At 47.9% G+C, this 26,812-nt stretch overlaps 2 protein-coding genes across 6 annotated transcripts in view; one reads left to right on the plus strand and one right to left on the minus strand.

Annotated features, from left to right (window-relative positions):
- Positions 1–5,241: 5,241 nt before the first annotated feature.
- On the plus strand, positions 5,242–10,232 carry ISL2 (ISL LIM homeobox 2). The gene is made up of 6 exons (XM_042940477.1): positions 5,242–5,299; positions 6,164–6,353; positions 6,634–6,896; positions 8,679–8,962; positions 9,545–9,712; positions 10,116–10,232. Exons 1-6 carry the CDS (start codon positions 5,242–5,244, stop codon positions 10,230–10,232), a joined length of 1,080 nt encoding a protein of 359 aa, XP_042796411.1.
- A 6,838-nt stretch (positions 10,233–17,070) lies between these two features.
- The window catches only part of SCAPER (S-phase cyclin A associated protein in the ER), a 518,574-nt gene continuing 508,832 nt past the window's right edge, over positions 17,071–26,812 (minus strand). For all 5 annotated transcript variants that reach the window (XM_042941318.1, XM_042941317.1, XM_042941313.1 and 2 more), the window contains 3 exons: positions 22,719–22,910; positions 20,086–20,137; positions 17,071–17,516 (listed from right to left, as the gene is read on the minus strand). In XM_042941318.1, coding sequence (XP_042797252.1) covers positions 17,413–17,516; positions 20,086–20,137; positions 22,719–22,910 — 348 coding nt within the window. In that variant the 3' untranslated portion in view covers positions 17,071–17,412. The remainder of the gene's footprint in view (positions 17,517–20,085; positions 20,138–22,718; positions 22,911–26,812) is intronic.

Raw genomic sequence — 26,812 nt, forward strand, 5'->3', positions numbered from 1 at the left:
GTTTTTAAAAAGGTTCATTTTTCTCATCCTTCTATAATTATCTTATTGATCTCCCAAGGAAAAGAGTGATATAGACCATGGTTTTCTTAATACAGAATGACTTTGACACATGTCCACTGTCCCATCTGGGGCAGACTCAAAAGCACAAGTTTATAACTAGTCTCATGGACTAGCAAGGGCATGGGTTTGAGTCTCAGTACCACCTCTTACTAGTTGTTTTTAACATGTGACAGTTATTGGTTTATTCATTTCTGAGCTGCTGAAAGATGACTATAAAACCTACCTCAATGCCTTAGAGGCAGGGTTGGCTTCATGGACAACCTGGGTGTTAAATGATATGGTCTGCAATAACTTAGCCCAGGACTCAGCCTGCCGCAAGTGCTCAGTGGGCGTCAGGGAAGAGAGAAAGGGTTCCGGAGAAGGGAGGGGCCCAGCAGTGCCATTGGGTGGCTGTTTGCTCAAAGGAAGTCAGTGGGAGGCAGGTGAGAGAGCCTCAGATGAGAGCACAGGTTTGCCTGTCCGGAGGCCTAGAGTCTTGTCAAGTTTCTTCCTTTTCTCAGGTCTTAGTTGCTTTCTCTGAAGCTTGGTGCCCAACTCCACACCAAAGCTGAGTTCTCAGAACTGGATGGTGGGTGATGATGTGAATGCTGAGGCCTCTTTTTCCTGTTCTACACAACATCTCCAACTGCCTTGGGAGAAAAGTAGAGGCCTACGGCCATGGCAGGGCCAGGTGGGCTGGTCCTCAGATGGGCAAGGGTAGAACCCCATCCCCAGGGATGCTAGCAGGAAGAGCCCTGGCTTCCAGCTCCATCTCTGTCACTCACATGCTGGGTGCAAGGTCTCTGGGCTTCGGTTTCCTTTCTGATACTCATGGTAGAGATTAATGCCCTTTTCACTGGCATCAACTTTCTTTGTGTTGGGTGGGCATCATTCCTGTGGCATCCCCTTTGTGAATGATCAGGAAGCAAGATGGTGTAATGATTCCATAAGCAGGATCTGGAGGCAGAGAGGCTGGTTCAAAGGCTCCACCAGCTTTGTAACCTGGGACAAATTACTTAACCTCTCCAAGCCTCAGTTTCCTCATCTGTGAAGTAGGGATAATTTAAACAATAGTAACTTCTTTCTAGAAATGTGAGTATAAGGGCAGCCATGTGTGTGAAGGGGGCCCCAAGCAAGAGGCCGATATGATAGCTATTATGATGCTGCTGTTGAAGATGTAGGTTATACCCAGTATTCCTCCCCATGTGTGTGATTCCATGGAAACAAGGAGACAAAACATCTTTGTGCAGATGAGGGTCTCTTGAGTGGGTAAGATCTGGAAGGCAGTTAGTGGGGAAGGAAGTTCAGTATGTGTGTGCATGTGTGTGCACATATGTGTGCACGTGCATGCACGCATGTGTGTATGTGTGTGCATGTGTGGGCATGCGTGTGTGCATGTGTGTGTCCATATATACATGCACATGTGCACATGTGTTCATGCGTGTGTGTGTGTGTGTGTGTGTGCATGTGGGGGAGCTGTCTGGGCGCCCCAAGCAGGATCTGTCCTTTCATGGACAGGCAGGGAGAGGATGACCACCTTCTCTGGTGGTCTGTTTCTTCTCTGTCAAACACAGACCTGGAAGAGAGAGGCTCTAAAGGCTCTTCCAGCTTTCCAGTGCTAGACTGTAGAAGAAAAGGAAGAAAAGGAAGGATGGGAGGACTGACTAAGCAAAACTGTAAAATAATAAAAGTGGGTTTTTTGCCAGCTGGCCTGCTTTGGTGACCCACCTCCCAACCCTGGGGGCCTTGTGCTTTCCTGCTCCTTCTCTCAGGTCTCCTTCCCAGGGAAAGAGCCACTATCACTGTAGTGTGAATGACCACCTGTTATTCTGTTCTTTCTTAAGGATCTTTGCACAGTAAGCTGACCTTTTAGTGGAATTGTGAGCAGAGTTTTAGGCAGCAGTGATGGGGTGAGGAGATTTGGGGAGATGGAATTCAGGGGACTTCTCTGTGCTTCTGAAATCTTCCCAGGAGGAGGGTCACAGCTGGGGCTAGTTTTATGGGATAATGCAGAGCTACGGACCTCAAGCTGCTATTTCTACTAAGGGAAGACAGTGTTCCAGAGCCCAGCAAAGCAGGCATCCAGGTCTCCTGCTTGTGGTAGCCTGGGATGTGCAGAGTGTTGTGGCCCCTGCCTCCCCTAGAAGGGTACCCCGGGAGCTGCCAGGAGGCAGAAAACAAGGGCAGGGCCAGGTCAATGGTGCCCTGTGGCTGTGCCAGGGTAAGAGTTTTCTCTGTTTTCTCTTCTCCCACACTTGCGTTGGTCTCCCAGGGGTGGCTGTGACCCAGGAGACCCACATGGAGGGACCCTGAAACAGGTTGCTGGCTTTACAGCTCCAGAGAGGTGAAGGGGGTGAGTGGTAGAACCATACCTCTGTGGGTCTTCAGCAGCCACATTGAAAGAAGCAAGGGAGATGGAACCAGGCAGACCTGGCTTTGAATGTCAGCTCTGACTTACCCTGTGACTGGAAACAGTCATGTCTGCTCAGGAAGCCTCAGTTTCCTTGGGGATTGAATGAGTCTAATATTACCCACGTCATAACATGATCTGGTAGGCTCATAACAGGGGATTTGCACTTGGTAGGGTCTGAACAAATATTAATTCTTGACTTGGTTTCCTGGCATTCCAGGAGAGGTGACTATTTCTCCCCTCCCCCTAAGATGGCCTCAAAGATTGTTTTTTTCCAGGTGGTGATAAATTTCTCTTCTTGGCAGAAGAGGGTTAAAGTCCAGGCCTAAGATTCTGCTGGAGGCATCCTCTCCTGGTGGCCTTCAAACTTGAGTTATTGACTAGTCACTTGCTCCTGGCCAGATGCTGGAAACCAGGCGAGGCTTAGAGTGGCCTAAGGAGGAAGCTCATGCCCCAGGCACACAGCCTAGCTCACCAATATGCTCACCTCATGCCCCCATTTCAGGACCGCATACCCAGGTACACAGACATCACCTGTATGCAAACTACACTCAAGCCACACTTTTTGATTTTCCACCCCACAGCAGACACACAGAGCAAATGCACATTGAGATATACAAAGAAATCTTCAGATGATATACACACAGACATATTTAGACCTCCCCTCCACACACAGGCACCCATGCAGGAAAGACACAGCATACACAGAGGCTCCCAACACAAAGATATAACCATAATGATAATTATCACAGTTAACACGTATTGCACACTTAGTATACGTCAAGTGTCATTCTAAGCCTTTTCCAGAGAATCGTTTAATTCTTACAATAGTAGAGATAGCTACTATTTTATTCCCCATTTTACACATGAGGAAACTGAGGGACAGAGAAGTAAAATAAGATGCATTAGGTCACAGAGTAGCCTGGTGAGGATACAAGCGCAGATTGCCCTTCCCCTGGCTCCTCAACGCCATTTATTTACAAAAACATATTCAAACGCATCATTCTCCTCATCCCCGACCTGCTCCGTACACACCCAGGGTGAGCGCCCTTTGTGGGAGCTAGTAGCCAAAGACGCAAGAAATGGCTTGTCAGCAGAGCGATCGAACCTTCTGTGCGGAAGAACCAGACTGGTGACAAGATGTTTCAAAGGTAGTGGCGGTGATCGAAAGCCTTGCGGGACGACGGGACTGCCGGCGTGAAGCACTAGACACAGCTCGGGGGCGGCGGGTGGGCGCTCTCTGGCTGTGCGTGGACCATTGTCAAGTAGCGAGTTTGGTGTGTATGGAGGGCCTAGCCCGAACTCTCCTCAAAGTCTCTCCCTGCACCCTTGGCTGCACCCCTTTCCCAGAGAGCAACCGAGAGCTTGAGGCCAAACAGACTTAGATTTTTAGTAGAAAGGCCGCAGCGCTCGACCGCACCCTCAGGCCGACCCGCCCGCGGGCACCAGGGCCAGGGTCTGACATTTTACCCCAAGGCGCGCACCAAGTTCTTGGTACACCTTTTAAAGGGAAAACAACAGCCACCATGGTTAGATATATGTTATTTATAATTCATGGGCCAGTCTTTGAACCCTTTCAAACAAAACCCACAGCGATTTCTTTGAAAGAAAGAAATGCTTGGATTCTGCTCCAAAGTCTTGGGTTTTCTAAGGACCGACAAACCAGTGCACAGATAGTAAATTACCCCGCGCGCTACATTTGTTTCTGATTATTTGCGTTGCAGTTGGTTTGTGAAATCAAACAGAAGAGCTTATAAAAATCGCTTATTTGGGAAGTAGGACATACATTCGACCCCAGCATTGTTCCTAGAAGGAGCTGTGCTATTCGGGTGGGGAAAAGATGAGGGGAGTCCGTGTTAAATTACCCCCCCTCCCTTACACACACACACCCCGCCAAACCTCCAAATGCAAGTCAAGGCTCGAATCAGGATCCGACAAGCGTCTTCGAATTCTGCGTTCTGGCGCTACCCATCTAATGCTCCAACTTGGAGAAGTTTTCCACAGGCGGGCGGATGGGGGAAGTCTAAAAAGAGTTTATCCAAACGCCAGTGGTCGTTCCCTAACTTCTCTCTCTAGCTTGTACCCTGAGGACAAAGGCGCACGAGAGGAGAAAGGTGATCGGCTGGACGGTGATGGTTATGTCCAAACAGACCTCCCTTTCCCCTAGCTCTCGTTCCAAAAGAGTGGATTTTTTAATTTTTTTATTTGTGAAAGTAGGGAGCATTTAAAGGAGAGGCCTCCCCCCCCCCGCCCCGTCCCCACCCCCTCCCCAGGTATCCATCACCCCGCTCGGGCACGCCTGCGGAGACTGCCCGGCAAATCCATGAGGAAGCTCAGAGCTGCGGTGGCCGCGGAGCCAGCTCGGCGGTGACGCAAGGTCCAGCAGGGATAGCACGATAGGGGGCCGGAGAGAGGATCCTTGTAGATTTCGGACGAGGGGGCTGCGCTCCATTGTTCACTCCGGGCCAATCAGGGTTTGTCCATTTCCTTGCAGCCAATCCCCCGTCACCCTCGCCTTCCACCCAAGCCACCCCGCCCTACAGCCCCCAGGTCCCCACTACTTCCCCCGCATCCCCCGAGGTTCTGGGGAAGCTTCATGACGCCACAGGTCCCGCCCCCAGCTCCGGCCCCGGGCGAGTGCGTGCTGACGTCATGCTGCGTGCGGGCCGGTGCGGAATCGCTCCTTCAACTCAGCGGGGCAGGAGGAGTTAGTTACCAAAGAGCCGAGGCAGGGCGCGCGACCTTCGTCCTTCTGCCCCTGCCCGCACACTTTGCGCACATCTCTTTTCTGCATGGTGGATATTATTTTTCATTATCCTTTTCTGGGTGCTATGGGGGATCATTCCAAGAGTAAGTCTTTCTCTCTGTATGTGGGTGTGTATGTGTATGTGTGTAATATGCATTATTTCTAATGCAGAAGAATGTTTAGCGGATTCTACAAGTGGCTTCTATTTGACAGGACACTGGGAGAGAAAAAAAAAAAAACAAAACGAATGCATTTCTCCTGCAGGCCACTTGTCCTTTGGAATCCTGTTGTTTTAATTTACAATTAAACATTCTTTCTCAATGTTAGGCTGCTAGGCTGACCTCAGGTTGTGAAATCTGCTTCTGTTTTGCGCTAGGGCAACTAGGTTTGACTGGGGAATATGGGCTCTTTTGCTTGCTTGCATGTCTTTTTTGGCCTTTCCAAGAAGGCAGATTTCTCTAGCTTGATATGGGATATTTAAGAAATGTCAGAGAGGATGAGAGGAGACTCCGATGAAAGCTGATGTGTCTGTGTTGGGATTGGAGGGAGTCGCTGTAAGAGGGAGTGTGTGGACGGAAATGCCGGAACATCACCGTTCAGTATTGATGCGGTGGCGTCCGCAGTGCTTAAATGTCTTTTTATTCTTTCTTCTCCCCTACGTATTAGCTTTTAGTTACAAGATATATCAATAAAATGACTGTGTCCAAATGAATGTAGTAGCGGAAAAAAAAATTGGGGGTGGAGAGGAGACAAAAAGCCTCCGCAAATTCAGAAGGTTTTGTTTTTTCGTTTCCAACTGTTTGGACGTTTAGAAAGCCCACTTCCTTCTTGTGGTCGCAATTCTTGAAAGGGAACGAGGGAGCGAGCGGGTTGGGTTGGGTTGGGTTGGGTTGGGGTTGGCGTGGCCGAGGCCCAGACCGGGTCCGGAGAGCCTGGCCTGACGCGGGTCCCGCGCCCTTCCCTGGCAGAGAAGCCCGGGACGGCCATGTGCGTGGGCTGCGGGAGTCAGATCCACGACCAGTTTATCCTGCGGGTGTCGCCCGACCTGGAGTGGCATGCCGCCTGCCTCAAGTGCGCCGAGTGCAGCCAGTACCTGGACGAGACGTGCACGTGCTTCGTGAGAGACGGGAAGACCTACTGCAAGCGGGACTATGTCAGGTGAGGCCGGCGAGAGCCAGGGCTCAGCTACCGCCTGCTGGGGCTGGGGCTGGGGGTGGCGGCTTGTCTGCGCTCCCCAGCCTGGAGAGAAGGCCACTCCTACTCCGAACGTGTGCCGCCGTGAGCGTCTGGGCCTGCGAACTCCCCGAGGGTCGGTCCCCGCAAGCTCCCTGTGGGCCACAAAGCGTCCTGGGCCCGCGTGCCCGGAGCGGGTCGCAGACCGGGAGGCGAGGCGGGCCTCAGGCCCCTCGCTGACACAGACCGCGCCTTGGGCCCGCAGGCTGTTCGGCATCAAGTGCGCCAAGTGCCAGGTGGGCTTCAGCAGCAGCGATCTGGTGATGAGGGCGCGGGACAGCGTGTATCACATCGAGTGCTTCCGCTGCTCCGTGTGCAGCCGCCAGCTGCTGCCCGGCGACGAGTTCTCGCTGCGTGAGCACGAGCTGCTCTGCCGCGCCGACCACGGCCTCCTGCTGGAGCGCGCCGCGGCCGGCAGCCCGCGCAGCCCCGGCCCGCTCCCCGGCGCCCGCGGCCTGCATCTGCCAGGTAAGCCGCGCGCGGGGCCCGGCGCCCCCTGCGCTGTTGTGAGTGCACGTGCGAGTGTGTGTTACCGGAGTGCTTGTGCTCGGACGAAAAGTTGTCACTCGTGCGCGGTTCCGTTTGCCAGGATTGTGTGTTTCTGTGTGAATGCAGATCTGTGGCTAGGAACACAGGAGAGTGTGTGTGTGTGTGTGGGGGGGGAATCGTTTGTGGATCAACATGAACAAGGATTGTGTGTAGGAGTGTGTGAGCATGCGGGGAATTGTCGAAAATTGTGTTCTCCATGATCAGGAATATGTGGGACCGTCTGCCAGGAGTAGGAGCGTGAATGACAACAGAATCTTAGCGGTGCCTGTCTGGGAAACTTGTATGGGGAATTACAAGCACTATGTGTTACTGCCAGAGAGGAAAGCTAGGTTTGCCTGGGGGTATGTGTGTAAGGAATACATCTCCCATCCCAGAACTGGGCCTGGGCTCCGCCAACTAGCAGGCCAGCCACTGCAACAAAGAGCCGGTGTCTGTATTTGTGTTTTGAGACCCAGTTTGATGGACAACTTAGCAGAGTGCTTCTCCGTGGGGAGAGTGTGGTGGCACAGTGGACTTGGGGTCATAGAAAACATTTCAAGGGATGATGCCCTGGGTGCTAATCAGGAGCTTCCCAGAGATGGGGTCTGAGTGTGTGGTTAGTGGGCAGGATGGTGCCCCCAGGCTGGGCAGCCACAGACCTGAAGCACCAATCTCCAGATCTGGCTGAGCCTCTGGGTGCTCTGTGGTCTTGTACTGCTCCTCCCCTCTCTGGTCCTCTCTTGCCTCTCCTATAGAATGAGGAAATTGAGCTGGATGGACTATTTGTAAATATTTATTCAGACCTAGAAATGCCTGAAGGAGGATATAAATTGAAACAGTGCGGCATATATCCATGGGTGTGTGGACCTAGTTTGGATGGGGGTGTGAAACAGGATGAAGCTGGTGTTTAGTGCACCGGATTTCGGGTCTCAGAGGTACTCCCTTTTGTGTGTTACGGGTTTCAGGCTGCCGGCCGCGGGGGTCAGGCGCTATTTACCCGGGGTTGAGAGTTCCCAAAGCCAACCGAGAATGCTAGCCGCTGCGCTCCGGGAGGGTGAGCTGCGCCGGGCCAGGGAAGCTGGAGCCTTGAACGAGGAGACCGGAGAGCTGAGGCCGGAGAGCTGGCAGTGAAGAACGTTTGGTCCCTTGAGGACCGTCCGCACCCCAGGCTGGGTCTTCGCGGCCTTGTCCCAGTGGTCTCTGCACGAGGAGGAATGTCTCTCGCAGGCCCCCAAGAGCGGGAGACAAGCCCCCTAACCCCAAAGCTGCGCGGCGCTCTGGGCCCCTGTCGGTCCCCTTCCCCCTCAGAGTCCCGGGAGCTCCTCCTTCTTCTTCCTCTGAAACTCCGACTTCTTCCGGAGGGCCTCCTTCGTCCCGCAGGGCCCAAACGGGCATTCCTAGGGTCGGGTGAGTGGAGGAGGCACAGCCGGGAGCGGCCACCCGGCTCCCGCAGCCGGCGTAGCGCAGGACTCCCACGCCCTGATGGAGCTCCGGGGACAGCGCTGCGGGGCAGCCCGATCGGGGAACTAGGGAAGGGACGAAAATGCAGAGCTCCCTCGGGGTAGGGCGAACAATTGGAAAGGGAGACGAACAATAAAACGAAATCAACGCAATAGAAAAAGGAACGAAATAGGGCCTCGGAGGGCTCAGCCGCCGCAAGGTGGGGCACGGGGCAGGCGGGTGGCGGCCCCTCTCTCACGTCTTGTCCGCCTGTCCTCGCAGACCCCGCGTCGGGCCGGCAGCCCTCACTGCGCCCGCACGTGCACAAACAGACGGAGAAGACAACCCGCGTGCGGACGGTGCTCAACGAGAAGCAGCTGCACACTCTGCGGACGTGCTATGCCGCCAACCCGCGGCCCGACGCGCTCATGAAGGAGCAGCTGGTGGAGATGACGGGCCTGAGCCCACGGGTCATCCGCGTCTGGTTCCAGAACAAGCGCTGCAAAGACAAGAAGAAATCCATCCTCATGAAGCAGCTGCAGCAGCAGCAACACAACGACAAGACGGTGAGGGACCGTGCAGCGGAGGAGCGGGTCAGGTGGGGCCTCGAGTTCTCGCGGCAGCATCTGGGTGCCCTTTTCAGGGCGGGCTCTGGGGACATCCAGGGGCAACTGGACTCTCCAAAAGCGTTTGTTTGTGCGTTCAGAGAAAGGCTTACCTTGGGGATTAAGGCTCATTAATTATTGTACCTGATGTCGGGTCTCCTCCTTGTTCCAGCGGCAGACCTGAGCTGGCACAGCTCCGAGCCGCAGGAGGCATGGTTATGCATCTCCCGCTAGTCCCGGCGGGTTGTGTCCTCTTGGCATGGCTTGGTTTGAACACTTTTCCTCTTGAAAAATGGGAATACAGGCCTCAAATTCCTTTGTTCTGTTGGCTGCCAACGCTGAAGCTGGGCTATGGTGGAGGTTCTGTGTCTGGGGCATCTTAACTGGGGAGGGAGGGCTCACCTGGGTCCGGTGGAATGTGCGTCTCCCCCAAAACCAGGACCCATATCTTGGGCCAATGCCTGGGGCCTCAGTGCCAAAGGCGGGGGGAGAGGTAAGGCCTAACTTGAGCGGCCCTCACCTCCACTTCCACTTGTCCCTCAGAGCCTCCAAGGACTGACCGGGACGCCCCTCGTGGCGGGCAGCCCCATCCGCCACGAGAGTGCTGTTCAGGGCAGCGCAGTGGAGGTGCAGACGTACCAGCCACCGTGGAAAGCCCTCAGCGAATTTGCCCTCCAGAGTGACTTGGACCAACCCGCCTTCCAGCAGCTGGTGAGGTCCTGCCCTACCCACCCGACCTCACTACTCCGAGGGGTGGGATTTGGCCGTTGGGCCGAGGTGGGAAGGGGGTACTTCCCAGGGGCCGGTCGTAGACAATGAGAGGGGACATACGTTGGGGGGGACTGCAACTGCACCTCCGCCCATACATAATTCGCTCTAAAGCAAGTCTCCCTGGATTAAAGCCCTCAAGAGGCAGGTAGAGGGATTAACCCAACTCCAGCTCTCGCCCTAATACCCTAGAGTGCGCTTGGGGACCTGGCCCACTTCCCCGAAGGGCTTGCTCCCAGCCGGTGGCTTGTCCCTAAGGGACACCCTCAACTCAGAGCACACGGTCTGGGGGCACCAGCTCTCGCATCTCTTCACCTGCCTTTTCCTGGTGTCTCTGCATCCCCAGGTCTCCTTCTCTGAGTCTGGCTCGCTAGGCAACTCCTCTGGCAGCGATGTGACCTCCCTGTCCTCGCAGCTCCCGGACACCCCCAACAGCATGGTGCCGAGTCCCGTGGAGACGTGAGGGGACCCCATCCTCGCCACCCCGCGGACCTCGCATGCTCCCTGCATGAGACTCACCCATGTTCTGGCCATTCCAGCTCCGAAAACTCTCTCGCCTTTGTAATTATTATTATTGTTATTTAAAGAGAGAGGACAGAGAAGCAGTCAGGACAGCCCAAAGCGCCAGGATGCAACCTGCTTTCACCAGACCGGAGAGCCCTGATCCAAGAACTTTTATTTTTTCAAAACCAGAATTTGGGATTTACTAGAGTTAGCTCTGCCCTCTTCTCTTCCCTCGCTCCGCGTGGCTGCCGCCGCTCTGTCCGCGCCCCCTACCCGCGGAGAACGCGCAGGGCCCATCTGGCGCCGGGCCACCCCCAGAACTCGCCCAGGCGGGCTCCAACCCCAAGCCGGTCCCGCGCTCCCAGGCAGCTTTGCCTGGGCTCTAAGCGGGGACAATCCAATGGAACAGACACTCAATCCCCAAAGCGCATGATTGCCGGAAAAAAGTAGAAACGAGACTTTCCTGAAAATGTTTTAAATTATCAGTCGACGGAGGACAGAGTGTGTGAGCCTTTGCCGAACAAAACGTAAGTTATTGTTATTTATTGTAAGAACAGCCAGTTCACAGTGGGATGGATATTTTGATCTTAATAAAAAATAATAACCCGATGCGATGCTGCTGCTGTGTGCTGTGGGCACAGCGGGAGGGCTGGACGAGCGCCGGTTGGGGCTCGGAGCTTGTTTCAACGAAACAGCGGCCGAGCAGAACCCGCCGCGGGTGCCCAGGGGTGGGCCCAGATGCTTGTGCCCGCGCCTCGCGCGCCGCTGCCCTCAGGGCTCCCGCGCGGCCGGGGGGCGGGCCCGGCGGGGATTGGGCGCTGTTGGGGGGGGGGCGGGGCTGGGTCCGTGCGCCCCCCGGCGGCCCTGGCTGGCGCTTTAGAAAGCGCGGCTGCCCTCCCGGAAGTCGGCGCGTGCCCCTTGCTCCAGGCCACGCTCTGTCTGCATCGCCCACCCTTCCCCGGTCCCGGGCGTTTCGAGGCCGAGGTCCGCGGGGCAGTGGGGGAAACCTCGTTTGAGCGGGAAACCTGCGATGCTCGGTTAGCGGCAGTTCGGCGGACTCCAGCCTGCGGTCAGGCTCTCGAGGGCGTCTCGTACCCTCAGCTTTTTCTCTGCTCTTGGAGCAGAACCCAGTCCGGTGCACCCCCAAAGGCCGAGCCTCCACCCCTCGCTGCATTTTCGGCCGGTGCATTCGGGCCCTTCCGGCGCTTCTTTTCCGAACCCCCTGTCCAGGGCGCCTCGCACGCCTGCCACTCGGGCCATGCCGTCGACCAGAGAGCCCGCGGGCCCGTGGCGAACAAGGGGGCTGTGACGGCTCACCCTCGGCGCTGTCCCCAGAGTGGATGCGCGACGTGATCAATCTCGCTGCATTTATTAATTCCCCTGTCTAGACAGAGGAGAAGGCCGGGCGGCGGCTCCTTATCTTCGTTTGGCATCACCTGCAAGCGATACACTGAAGGAGCCACAACAAGCCCCCGCTAGGATCGTGGCTGCCCGGGAAAATAAGTCCACCCAGAACCAGTCTGGCGTGTCCTTGGTTTATTTTCTTTCCAGACCCGAAATGCAGGAGGCGGGGGATGGCCCGGGTGGGAGGGGGCTGGGAATGGCCCCTGGATATGCCGTGCCCAGGTCACTTGGTGTGACATTTCAAACCCCTGCGACTTGTTTTCTTGAAAACTGGCTTTAGTGATCGCAGGAAATAACCGAGAGATACTGAATCTCCAGCAGGCCCCCGGGCAAGCACAAAAAACAGGAGGCTCAGGTTTTACCCTTAACAAATATTTAACCCTTTGGCAGCCTGGGACAGTTCTTTTCCTCTGACCAGGCCTCACTTGGTGGACTCAGGAAACTGCCACCCTACCAGTCAATCCACTACTCTTGAAGAATCTCTGGCATTGGGTTTCCGTTTTCTCGTCCCTCGAGATAAATGACCCCAAGCATATCCTTCTTTGTCCAGGATTTGTTTTGAAAGAGCGATGCCGTGAATAGGGGATATCTCAGGTAGAGTCTGGTAAGGGAAAATGTGTCTGAGCGGCAGCTGTGGTCTCTGGATAGAAGAGTAGGTGCCTTCTGTTAAAACTGTGGGCTGCTTGGATGGCCAGAGGCCACTGTAGGTTTTTCAGCAGAGCTGAGGGCAGGATTCCGTCACCTCCCCCTCCCCCATTAGAAATGGAAAACTGGAAGACTAGCTGTCAATTACTGAAAGAAAATGGGAGGTGGGAAACTCAAGACAAATTTATATTTTACTTCCTCAAAGTCAAGGTGATGCTAGCACAAAATTTGAAGAGAACATTCCCTTTCTTTGGGATTTAGGAAATGGTGCTGCAGACTTAAGAGATAAGGGAGGAGATACATAGGGTTAATGAGGACCAGCTTTACCTCTCAAGTGCCTAGAAACGGTTTTAATAATCAGGGTTAGATTCTTTGAGGCTTTGCTCCCTTAAGTTAGACCATTCCTTCCCAAACAGAAATATAGATATTTTCTCTTACCTACTGGCTGGCCATTGGATAGCAGGCTAAACTTCCAAGAAATCTTACTTTGGAAAACTTTTGATTAATCCAGAATATTAGGTTTTGTCACTTTAAAAACAGAAGTAACAGGTTCTTGAGTAAAGAATTTCATTAATGTTTGTTGTTAATTAGCTCTGAATTTTTGCTTTTGAAAGACTGCAGGAGTTTTTTAATTTTTAAAAATTTATTTATTTTGAGAGAGAGAGAGAGAGACAGCACGAGTGGGGGAGGGGCAGCAAGAGAGGGAGAGAGAGAATCCCAAGCAGGCTCTGCCAGCTCCCAACGCAGGGCTCTCAGGGCTCGAATCCACAAACCGTGAGATCATGACCTGAGCCGAAACCAAGAGTCAGATGCTTAACCAACTGAGCCACCCAGGCGCCCTGAAAGACTGCAAATGCTACAAACGGAAACATCTGCCTAAGTACAGTAAACTCTTATTATCCATAGATCAAAAATCTAATTCTCCTTTTTGCTATTCGGTGAGTGTGTCAGATTTTGAATATTGGGAAATTACCCAGATAAAAGTGATTACCATTTATTAGGATGCCTGAATCTATATGTATTACTATGTAAAATATTATAAACTCTTCTGTAGTTTGTTGCTGGCCACCCAAAAAGGTGCATCATTTCCACGGAAAAGCTTTGACTTTGAAGCCTTATTACAATGGTCTCTGGTGTGGTGTCAGATCTATGGTTGGTTACATTAATAAATATCAGTTTTAGTGGTTCCCAGGTCATCTTTAAACATGCTCAGTAATACAGTTGGGATTTCCTTGTAAATTAAATTACCTGTAACAATTACAAATGTTGTATTTTATGCTTACTGAACTTTCAGAGTGAGATGCCCAATTGTGTAGTAAAAAGTTCAATAAAAAGGGGCCATAGGTGGAAAATGGGAGTTAGTTATTTAACTAGATTCACTATAGAATATTTTTTTTCCAGAAGATTTATCTAATAATTTGGATAGCCCTATGTAATTGAGGCAGGAAAGGGATTCCCAGAGATGGAAAAGTTTATGGCCATTATACCACAAAATTTAATACATATTGAAAGGCTGCACAATTCTGGGAAATTCAGAGTCCCTGTGGCAGTATTCCCAACGAACTTTAATATTTAATGGGTTGTGGAACAGAAATCAGCCTTTCAATTTTGAATGTGGAATGGCTTAAAGCTCAGAGCTGCAAATATTGTGTTTAAATGAGACGTTGTCTAAGATTGTTCTCTAGAAAATGTTAATTCTGCCACTGCTGCCTGGGGGAGGACGTACATTGCCACACATTAGCTGTGTTTTCCCATACAAGTGGTCACCAGAGAGAGCAAGAGAATTAGCTGAATAGCATGCTGGAGAGAAGAAACAATGAATGAATAATAAACTATTTTAAGAGAAGTTCCAAGCAGGAAATTCAGAGTTTATTAAGCTGATGTAGGGAAGATTAGAGGCTTTTAAATACGGGTCTGATTGATGTAAAGGTAAACTTTCCTCAAGATACTGGGATTCAGTGCAATAATGAGGATTGTGTGACCAATTACAGACTAGCACCTTGTTGAGAGAGACTGTGCATGGACGATGCAGATAAATGGAGTTAGACTGAGAATAGCAATAGCAGAGGAAAAGGGCACAAGAAAATACTCACTGGGATCCAGATGTGGATTTGTGTGGGGATTTGGGGTTGGTTCAATTTATAAAGCAAGTTTGGGGCCCCGCAACAATTGGGCCAGAAAGGCAGGACTTCTAGGTGATCGGGGCACCTCCTCAAAGTCAGCAGCTGGCGGGAGAGTGAGTGAGGGAATGAACGGAGGGGCAGGAGTTTAGGAAGGCTGAGAATCTCCCGGTTGGCAAACAGGATATTTAAGGGGGTGGTTTGAATACGGAAGGCGGGAGAACCCCTGGGTTGGGGGCGTGGGAACTGGGAGAGAGAAGTGGAAGAATAGGGATGGTGAGGAGTAATCCCTTTTCAGATTATCGACACCTAAGAATTTAGAAAGGTGGCAAGGAGCTCTGGAAGAAATGACCCAAGTGGTTTCCCCAGCTGCGCGGGGGAAGGAAGGAAAGGCTGGGCCGGGAGGTGAGACTCCCACCTAGGCGCAACGGGGGCGAAGTTCAGGGTCCGGGGTCACAGAGGCCCCGAGTGCCTGGAGCCAGGGAGAGGCTCCGGAATTTCAGCAGGAAGCTGTGGCTTCGACATCCTGTTGGGCATCCAGGGTGTCGAGCTCCCCAGAAGGCGAGCTGCCGCCCGGAGCAGGAAATTCAGTTGGGTAATAGCGCTGGGCGCTCAAATGTCGCTGCTGCCGGGCTTCGGGCAGCTTTTTCCTATTTGGCTCAAATTCTGGGCTCCGACGCCCCAATGAAGTTGTTGCTTTTTTGCCCCAGCCGCGCCCATTCGCACCGTCAGCTTCACAGGCTGGACCCAGCATAAGCCTTTCGCCTGAGCCCAGCCTGATCCACTTGTGGCCCCTGAGCTCGGGAGACCCGGGATGCGGCCCCCGCCACAAGTGGGTGGCACTCCTCCCCGCAAATTGGAACTCACCTGCGCGCCGCACCCTCCCAGTCCCCGGCGAGTTTGGAAATCGTAAAACCCAGGGGAGTCAGAACTTCAATCACTCTGGCCGGGCGGAAGGCGCCTTAAACTCGAGACGCACAGAGACCGTGAAGGTCGGGAGTCACCGAGGAGTTGCAAGGCCCGATTCTCGAAACCTCCCTACCCGGGAGGAGCCGGGATTCATCTCAATCAGACGACCCCCCCCCCCCCGACTCCCGGACGAGGGGGGCAAACGACACCATTCAATTAAATGTTTAATTGCGAATTCTGGTATGGTTTCTGAGAGGTTAATCACAGCTGTTTCCATTATTTATGGCTTTCTGGCAAATTTCCGACCAGATAAGAAGTATATTCTATTGTGAAGCATCTTGCAGGAAATCTTATAAATATTTGATTATTCCTTTCAGCTACAAGGATTCTGCGTTCACGCCCCAAGACGCGCTGGGCGAGAGGCATTCGGGAACTCCTCTCCAGGTTGGGGGTCCCGGGCGGGCGACTGCTGGTCGCCGATGGAGCCGGCCGCGGACACCTGCCTGCTCTCCCGCCCCGCCCCTTCCCCCGCCTCGGGCCGCGGAGGAGCCCCGGCCGCAGTCTCGGAGGGGGAGTGCGGGCGCTAGGGCCCAGCCCCTCGGCCTTCGGAGAGCGGTGCACGGCCCGGCTCGCGGCATTGTGCGCGCGCCGCCGCGGTGTCCCGGGTCCGGCGCCTGATCGCCGCCCGAGCCCTGGCGGGAGGGGCTTCCCGAGAGCGGGTCCCGCTGGCTTTGGGGCCGGCGGCCCCCCGCCCTGGAGCCCGCGCAGGACCCGCGGGGTCGCGGCCCCGGCCCGGCAGCGGCCCCTGCGGCCCGACGTGGGGAAGACGCCGGGGACCCGCGCCCGCGGGAGCACAGAGGGCACAGGGACGCGTTCGCCGTGGTTTCCGTCTTTATTTTTTTTTAATTTTGGGGACCTCTTCATTTTCTTTCGATTTGCAAAGAAGTAAAAACACATAGCTCAGCAGCTTTGTGAGGCTCCAAAAAGGAGTGTTGTGAACATTAAGTAGGTTGTTTTTAAAAAACCGAGACTTTTGTTATTTTCTGGTCCCGCCCCACCTACCTTCCTATAGCTTTGACTCTGACACATATTCAGGCCACTTTTTTTTTCCAACCAGATCTTTTCTTCACGGTAATGTTTGATCCTTATCGGACAGAAATTATTACAGATGTCATTCAGTGAGCGGCTTAGCACTGGCCGTCGGCTTAAGGTGGGGAAACGCTGGGAACAAGGTATGAAAAGGTCTACGTCTCCCAGGCAGACCCTTCTCACGTTCAACTGTGAGCGGGGCATCGGAGTTTAAAACTTTTATTCAGAGCCCTTCTCGCCTTGTTTTATGGTTACTTCAGAGTTGCTTCATTTCACAATTATTTGAGGAAATGCGTCAAGGTGATTCACTATGGCTGATCTTTTTGAATCGATAATTTTTATTCTGGAGAATACTTTCAGTTCAGCAATGGTTCTCAGTCCTGTCTGCTAGGAAAGTCCTGTTCGCTAGGAAAGGTGAGGCGGACCAATGGATACAATGTCCTAAATTCATTTCAAATAGCCCCCAAACCTATTATGTACTTAGAATATACAAGTGTTATAAACATCTTTACTCCAAACCTTAAAAAGGGAAATTTAGAGGTTAATTTTGTCTTTAATTAAAATACTCCCAGACTTGGAGTTAACATTTTTCTTTCAAATTGGTATTGTCTTAATAAGAAAAGTCACCACTGCAAACAGAATAAGTTATTTTATTACAAGAACAAAACAGACTTGCTAATTTTATGTCTAATTTCGCCCATATTACAAATGCAAAGTATATATTATCATAGGATGTAGGCAACCGAACTCCAAAATATTGTGCATAAGTGAAATAAACTCAACTTCCAGAATTAGAAAGAACATTAAAGTATCTACAGTCATTATAAATAGTGCAAAGTATATACCATATCTACAATGCAGGGGGAAAGTATAAACATGTGAAAATGAGCTTCTTAAGGAACAGTTAGAACATTTGTTTGAACAGTTTAAAATATTAACAAGGGCACTCAAATACAGAACTAACCAAATCATTTATTTTTTCTCTTTTTTTAAAAAAAACTGTCGAGCTTCTTCCCAGGCCTCCTGAGGAAATCTGTTAGCCAGCTCAAGATAGTCTTGGGAACCAAGGGATTTTCCTGAGAAGAAAAAAAGATAATAAATTCTTTGAAGTTTAAGAAATTAAAATTATTTTGATATCTGACTACAAAATGGAGACATGCACTTCAAATAAACCACGATACAAGTTTATATAAAGAAGGTAACTGATCTATTTTTATCTACCTACAGCACAAAATATACATATTTTAATCACAATTTATTTTGTGCTTCTAACATATTCAGACATTAATCCCTATGTAAAACATTACAAAAAAAACCTGTTTTTGGACTCGAGTAAGAAAATAGGGGGAAATAAGTATGGTGATCCAAATAAAGTGACAGTCATCTCTTCCATCCTTAAGTTAGCCTCGAAATGATGTATCTGTATATAAACTTGACATTTGTCGTCTAAAATAGCCTAATTTAAAATATTTTAATTTAAATATGACTTTAAAAAATGCTCAAATCTGGCATTCAGTCATCTAACAAAGCGGAGGGAATGAGTGAGAACTTTACTGGTTATCAATGTAGGCAAAGAAAACAACCTCCTAGCTGGGTAGTGATTAAGCAGCCAGTGTTTGAAAATCAGAATTCTCCTTTAGCAATAAGATTGTGGAGCTGCTTTACATTTAGAATGTAGAGGTTTACCTGGGCAATGAACTCAAAATGCCCTGAAACATTTCTGGGGACTTAAACTAAGCAAAAGGAGAACAGATGTCTAGTATGGAATCATTTTTTTTAACTTTTTGAATTATTTTTTAAAGAAAATTTCTTTTTAAAAAAATGTTTATTTATTTTTAAGAGAGAGGAAGAAACTAAGCAGGGAAGGGGCAGAGAGAGAGGGAGACAGAAGATCCAAAGTAGGCTCCATGATGAAAGCAGCAATTCTGACGCGGGGCTCCAACTCAAAGTGAGATCATGACCTGAGCTGAAGTGGGGTGCTCAACCCACTGAAACATCTAGGTGCCCTCACTTTTTTTTTTTAAACCAAGTAAGCATATTAAGAGCTGTCACCAATATAATGACTCTGAGAAATGCAGAGAACAGTTCTCCATTTGCTGTTTTATGGATTAAGCATACTGGAATTGGGGAAAGCGTGGATGTCAAGAAGATGGGTCCTTGGAAAAGAAAGAAGGTTGAAACTCTCACAGGCCTCAACCCACCGAGCTGAGGCAGCTCTTGGGACTATGTCTGCCAGATATGTAGCAAATGGTGACTCATCCTTACATTCAGGAGAAAGGAAGAAGAAAGAATGTCTGTACTTCTTACGGGCAAAAAAGTTGCTGTACAATTAAAAATACATTAGATTTTTCAAGGCATTTTCATATATTCAAAATTTAAAACACTGTTTTAAGAAATAGTAACAAATTATACTGATTTCACTCACTGCAGCCTCCAATAACTTAAAAAAAAAAAAAGGCTGTGACTGAGTCAGGGCAGTCCTGAACTTGCACACTAATTCTGGCTTAGACAAATGGTACTATGATGTTGACTTGAACTTCTGAAAAGGAACATAGCTTTCTGTTTACTTCTCTGAGTGTCTGAACCAATAAAACCTGACCTTTTTTTCATGATACTGGTACAGCTTTATATTCTTTTCTATGTACTTTTCAACATCTGCCCACTATAGATAATTGGTGTACGTGTGTGTGTGTGTGAGAGAGAGAGAGAAAGAGAAAGAGAGAGAAAGAGAGAGAGAGAGAGAGAGAGAGAGAGAGAGAGAGAGAGAGGTGAGGGAGAGAAAGAGAGAGACTGTCCAAGGTGACAAGGTGACTCACCACCCCTCCAAGTAGGGGCTACTTGGTGGGTCACCTAGAGGGTCCTGTTGGGAGTGGGCCTCTGGCCACTTTAAGGAGTATCAAACTAATGGAAGAATTGGGGAAAAATCTGTATTAGGGTCCCATTAATCAAAGGTGCTGTCACAACAGCCAGACAAAGAGCCATTTGTACTTCTCAATTACAGTGTGTGTAGCAGAATATTTTTAAAAAGTAAAAATGTCCTTAATATTCTACATCTCCAGCTCTGATCATAGGAAGCACCTCAGCAGGAACACTACAGGAAAAAAAAATGCTTGTAAATCATTTGGCCTCTGAACTCTTACTAATCTGATGTTCTTTTTTCTCCAAGTAAAACAATTTTACAGTTTTTATTTTCAATAAAAATATCCAAGTACTTGAATTTAAGGGGGAAAATATGGGGTATTATCATTCATAATTTTATTCTGAACACAGACAGGAAACCAAATCTATCTTATTTTAGCATTTATGTGAGTAATGTAGGCCAATATTAATGACCTGATTGTCTCCTGTATTACAAAGTGGCTCTTTAGCAATTATTCACTATTTGTTATATCTTGTATGAGTTGAACATAAATTACGTAAAGATGTTTTGTGCTTTTATTTTCAAAATTTCTCTGTATATTCTGATGCATTAATGCTTGATGACAAAATCAGTTTCTTTACTCATTGAATTATACTTGGTATCCGAATCTCAAATGTTTTAGGGTGATGTAATAAAATGATTTCTGTAATAGTTCCAGAGGGTGGAGTAAGAAACATGTCCATTCAGCTAACAAACATATGACATTTCATTTCAATAGGACGTACCTTTGGGCTGATAAAGCTGGTTATCTGCCTGACCCGAAGTCTGTACAAAATCCTGTGTGAGACAAGAAAAGTGTTTTTATACCAGTGCTATGAACAGAGAATTTCTCTGACGGCAGTTTTCAATGTGATTCTGAAGTCTAAAGACAACTATTTTTGCATGAATACTTTGGAGCCCAAATATAAAAGCTTAAGAAATTGATGTTCAGGTTCTCAATTTAAATCAAATAGTGATGACTCAAATCTTGGTACAGATCATCAGGGGCCAGAAACTACAACTTTATTTCAGCAAACAAACTGAATGCTTTAGCCAAACTTGCTCTTAAAATATTGACAGATTTTTAACATTTTTTAAAAAAGCATAACTCTAAAAGCCCTTACATATTCTGCAGCTAAAAAAGTCTAGTAATTTCACTTTTATGTAAATTTTCAGAGACCTATGACAAACTACCAGCTCCTATTTTTAGTATCATTTTCTAGTGACTATTAATAACCTAACACATGCAGACCTCAAAGAACCACATTATACACTAAAATCCACTATATATTCACTCCTTTGAGCATAATTATTTATAGAAAAGAAAATCTGATTTAATTTCACTAATCTAACATGCTATCTCAAATAAGAAATTTTTGTAACATTTACAAAATGTGTGTGTCCAAATGTATGTTCAATTTGTTACATTTACATTAAATTCCATTTAAATGTGTGTTAAATAGCACAGAGAAAAGTTAGAAGGCTTTAAGATCAATACCAGATGAAAATAAGTAAAAATTTTTTACTTTAGATTCTGAAATCATTTGTATTTTCATAAATTGTTTTCCAAGTGGTTGAAAATGTGAGGGACTAAGTTCATACAGATGCAAAACTGTCTTTGCTCAACTATCACTGTCTTGGTTGGGGCCTCTCTGCTCACGTCATAAAAAAATTGCACATCACATCCCCCTCCCTGGCAGCCCATCCCCCTTCCCAGCCTTATTTTTCTCCATAGTACTTAACACCACCTGACATGCTATTTGTTTTACTTTTCTGTTTGATTCCGCCACATTAATGAAAGATCTATAAAGGCAGGAATTTTTATCTGTTTTATTCATTGGTGTATTCCTAGTGCCTAGAACAGTGCCCAGAACACCAGAGGCACTCAGAAATTACCTCCTGAATACAAGACTGAATTTTAAGATCAGTCTTAAAATACTCTATAGTGTATTTTTAAATTATTATTATTATTGTTATTATTTTAAGTTTATTTTTTTATTTTAAGAGAGGGCGCAGGGGAGGAGCAGAGAGAGAGGGAAACAGAGAAGCCCAAGCAGGTTCTGTGCCTTCAGCACAGAGCCTGACCCAGGACTCGATCTCACAAATTGTGAGATCATGACCTGAGCCCAAACTAAGAGTGGGCTGCTTAACCGACTAAGCCACCCAGGCGCCCAAGTATTTTCTATTTAAATTTTAATCCTAAGCCTTTAAGAATATATGCAAAATCTTAAATGTTGCTATGATGGTTATGTAAGATCTTATTAAGGTTTTAATTTAACCATAAGATTTTTGTTTTGAAATCCATACCCTACCTGTGGATCTGCAGATCTTTGAAAAAATTTTCAGAAAACAGAACCCAGACTCAAATGGAACAACTAAGCTGAAAGTAAACATTTCTAAACACAATTGATCTAGTTGTATTTGTTAACTGATGGTCTAATAGAGGATAGTTTAAAAAACATAAACCACTAACTGCTGTCTAAGGTGAAGAAAGCTGGACTCTTTAGCCATCCCAACCAGCTGGGCACTATCACATCCTTTCAACAAAGATGCATGTATATTTGCCAGAATAAAGAAGAATACTGCTACAGAGCTCTGCTTTCTGTTTCATTGTTATTAACAGAAAACATTGTCTTTTAATCACACGTACATCATGGAACAAAAAAACATTGGTTTTATAGAACATTTCAAGGAAAATGGAAGATTTTCAGCAATGAATGATCTACAATGACAGAAAAAAAGTTGCAGGATTAGCTATTAGCAAATGTTACAGAATAGCCAACTTGAGTTTCTATTGTCAGTTGACGCAGTTAATTTAGATGTGAAAATACTGCTTTATTTTGCTACAGCACTAATTCTGATTCTAGTCCTACAGAATTTTAACCAGATCAGAAAAATATAAGGCCATACTTACAATTGTTAGATTTTTAAAAAAGCAATATAGCAGGTTTTTATTACACACACGTGTGTGTATGAATCATACTTATTTTAAAACTTACAAATCAACTGAAGTTTTAACTGATCCTTCTTCAGCAATCCTTATCTATTCCCTGTAGCTGCACTAAAGGCAAGGTGAATGTAAATGTTAAAAGCCTTAAAGAAGTCTGGCAACCTTTTTAAAATGTTTCCTTGGTGTGGGTGTACCATTTCAACAACTGGAAAAATATCCTTTTCTTGAAGTCCTCCACGTTGAAGTTTATACCATTCAACCCTAGTTTTACTATCCTAATATTTTAGAAATTAATTTTCAAGCACAGAAAAACGTGAAAAATTTTAAAGACATTGAGGATGGCAAGAATAAACAGCTGGTTCACTTTAACTTTGCAATTGCATTAGCTTCCACTCAAAGTCAGAGAATCAGGCATAACACAGAAGGTACCTGAATGAATGTGGCCAGTAAAACACAGCTCATCTCCTGCTCCAGAATGATCTTGTTCTGACGGTTGTTGTAACAAGCAGCGATAAGTGAGGGGAACAGCACTTTGATCAGTCGTGGGTCACTGAAGTACTGGAAGGGCAACTGGCAGAGTTTCTGCAGCACCGTGGGGTGGCGGCCAGACTGTACGATGACCTGAAACAGAAGAGGAAACCTAGGTCAACGGCCAAAAAGCTCTGCCTGCCCCTTTCTCCTCCACTCCCAACAGTGTCTGTAAGAACAATGGAGAACACACTGAAGGAGTGTAAGGAGAAAAAAAAAAAAAAAGAAGACTCCTAAGTGATATCTGTTCTTAAAGGAACAGAAAGTAAAGAAATCTCATTTCCCAACTTAAGGAAACGATTCCAAAAGTTCTGCGGCCATTTCTAGTCCACGATGAAGGGCTCGGCTGCCAGGCGGGAGAGGATTCAACATACAGACTCTGCTTTAACAAAGCGCCCGCCCTCCATCCTCCCCTTAAAACAGAGAAGTCCTGTTCCTTGAAACCTGCAAAGAGCCCCCTCAGAAGAAAGATGCCCTCTCCCACTGCACTGCCTGCTGCGGTCTTCCCCTAACCAAGCTCCGGGGATATACTGACTGTTCTGTATATGCAGACAGGCCCTTGGAAAGAAAAGGGGACTGTAAGGGGAGTAGGAACAGTTTCAGCAAGCACAGGCTCCAAAAGATCCTTCCTCTGATCCACACTCCTTATCTGTGTTTCCATCAGTGCCATTGAGTCTAAAAGGAGAACTGTTTAGATAAATGAGACTCTTGTCTTGAGGCAGTCTAGGTTTACAAGTGTATATGTTTTAAGGAATGGGGCAATGCAATTAATGGGCTTGCAGGGAAGCCCTCCTAATTTACTCCCTGGGCCTACATGATAAACTAAGAAATGTCAAAATCAGATCTGTTTCAAGTAACCTTGATTAGATGGTTCTAATATGAAAGAACTGAAGGACCCGAAGCCCACTTCTTGGTATAAGAGGAAGCTCAGAGAACGCTGGGGACACTGTAAGAATCTAAGGTCAGGACTGTAAATTGTACTTGGAAAAACATAATTTTACAGGTACACACCCAGACAGGACTGCATTCAAATTAAAACCAGAAGGACAGAATGAAACAGCAGAGGCAGGAGAAACATAAATTACAGGGATTTACAAGTTTTCAAAGTACTTTTAACAATACTTTAAGAACATACTCTCAGATGATAATGCAGTTTGGTTTAAGGACAAAATCAACAAGGTAATAGTTCACATATTTTAGTTCAATAGCTAAAATGACATCAAAAACCCTTAGAGAATGTTGATAGGGACTTGTTAATACCTTCAAATCCAGCAGGAATTTTAAAGACTCAGTGTGACAATTCAGCACATGGCTGTGTGCTGCCTTTCCTGACACCGGCTGAGAAAAATATGTCCTATCGTCTATTTTATTGATAAAGCATTTACTTAAATCTTTATTTTAATTATTAGCAACAAATTTTGTAGCACAGCCAAATGATCATCACTTTAGAATTTATAATACCATTATTACACATTTCTTTTCCCCCTTTGGACAAAAATGAAGAAGAAGTTTTTTCTTTGGAACTTCATTGTTAAAATGCTATTATTGGAAGATTCACTAATTGAAAACATATTAAATTGGCCAGTCTGGCTGGCACAGGCACAATGTTAACTCAAAGACGACAGCTCCTGGTTCCTGGTAAAGGGAGCACAGAACATGCAAACTTAACCAGAACTTACTCCATCTGGACTCCTGACCCTCACTGGAGTGAAAGCGAGCCCCTTGGGGGCCTGTCAGTCCCCTCGAGGAACAGAGCTGACTATCAGTTGCCTGTTGAAGAAGTGAGTTTATAGAGGTCACCAGCAGTGTAGTGAATGACCTGCCAGAGGCTACTACTTTTAAGTCCCTGGACTACGGAAGACACAAATGGATGTAGGAGGTCTGGTTACCTTGGGCAGGGTGTTCTACCCACAGGACCACCCATGATAGAACTTATTCAGGTTATAGGGAAGGGGTCCACCCAGGGTGGTAAAAGCCACACCCCCCGGCTTGGCTGTGAGCCAGAGTGGGACATCTCGTCGGCACTGTCCCTTGGACCACATTTCAGACATTGTGGGGAGACAGGATTAGGAAGTCCAGGAGGGGGCCAACCTATAGCACTGAGACTTGGTGGGCGAGACCACTTCTGGGTAATTCAGGTGGGCTTTTGGTACAGAGGGGTGGCGTTTCCGATGTCAATGAGCACTGCTGAATGGTCAGCTGAATTAGGCCAAGCACTTCCCACAGGGGCAGGGAAGCAAGGCTGGGATGCATCACGACCTTGACACTCAGAGCCTTGGGCACCAGGAGAGAGTTGACTGAAAGGCTTTTGACAGATTGGGGGATGAGGGCAAGGCTCAATTTTATCTCATCCAGTCACTGACTCCTAGGCCTTAGGGTGGTCAAACGTCCCCATGAACTGCTCAAGCTTTCTAAAGTCGACAGAGTCATCATGGAACATGAAAGTCTTGCTGAATGAATGAAATGGAAATAGCTAAAGAAAATCTCAGATTTATAATGATGTTTTCTCTCTCTATGCCCTCCTGATGGAGCTGTAACTAAATCAATAACTGCTGGTCTGTCACCTTTGTCCAGACAAAGGGCTGCTGATAAGGTCTAAGGTGAGTACCACTCTGAGCCTGGCCAGGCCACCTGCCCTTTCAGGGCACACAGGCCAACACAAACATATAGGGGCTTCCCACGGAGCCCCTTTCCAGACCCATGCACCAGGAGAAAGGAGTGGCTTGGCTGTAAATTTCACTGGTGGCCACAGCCACCAGTTAGACAGCATGTAGGGAGCTGGTATAGCTCCATAATAATGAGAAAACCCTCTTTCAAATGTCAACTTAAAAAAAATTTTTTTTACATTAATTTATTTTTGAGTAAGAGAGAGAGAGAGAGAGAGCGAGCATGAGCAGGGGAGGGGCAGAGAGACAGGGAGACACAGAATCCAAAGTAGGCTCCAGGCTCTGAGCTGTCAGCTGTTGAAGCAGGGCTCAAACCCATGAACCATGAGACCATGACCTGAGCTGAAGTAGGTTGCTCAGCCAAATGAGCTACCCAGGTGTACCTCAAATATGTCAACTTTGAGATGCAGAGCAGGGCTCTAAGAAAACCAAGGGAATTTCTAGCAACATTCAGATCAAAAGAAACTGAAATTGAACTTTCCACTTACTCTTAGGTGCACTTTTAAAATAGGTACTAACTAAAGAGCTAGGAGATCTGAGTTCTTGCCTTTACTCCAGGCATTCACTAGCTGTGTGACCCTGGGAAAATTGTTCAATTTTCCTAGTTTTCAAGGTGGAGAATTTTTTTTTTTTTAATTTTTTTTTCAACGTTTTTTATTTATTTTTGGGACAGAGAGAGACAGAGCATGAACGGGGGAGGGGCAGAGAGAGAGGGAGACACAGAATCGGAAACAGGCTCCAGGCTCCGAGCCATCAGCCCAGAGCCTGACGCGGGGCTCGAACTCACGGACCGCGAGATCGTGACCTGGCTGAAGTCGGACGCTTAACCGACTGCGCCACCCAGGCGCCCCCAAGGTGGAGAATTTTTTAGAAAAGTGAACTTTTCAGTGAAGTATAACACACACGCGCGCGCACACACACACACACACACACACACACACACACACACACACACTCTTACACACCTCTAAAGTGAATAGCTCAATTTTTACAAAGTGAATATACCTGTGTTGCCAGTACCCAAATAAAGAATGAGAACATGACTAGGGGTGTTGGATCTTTAAATACATTCCTTCTCACTCAAAATTAGATTCCTATGTTTTGATGTTTTTTAAATTATTTATTTTGAGAGAGAGTGTGAGTGGGGGAGGGGCAGAGAGAGGGAGGGAGAGAGAGAGGATGCCACAGAGCCTGATGCGGGGCTTAATTCCCATAAACTGTGAGATCATGATCTGACCCGAAATTAAGAATCAGATCTTAACTGACTGAGCCACCCAGGCACCCCCAGCTTCCTACATTTTGAATTTAAAATAAATCATACGGAAACTA

Source organism: Panthera leo, chromosome B3 (genome assembly GCF_018350215.1).
Source record: "Panthera leo isolate Ple1 chromosome B3, P.leo_Ple1_pat1.1, whole genome shotgun sequence".
NCBI classification, from domain to species: Eukaryota; Metazoa; Chordata; class Mammalia; order Carnivora; family Felidae; genus Panthera; species Panthera leo.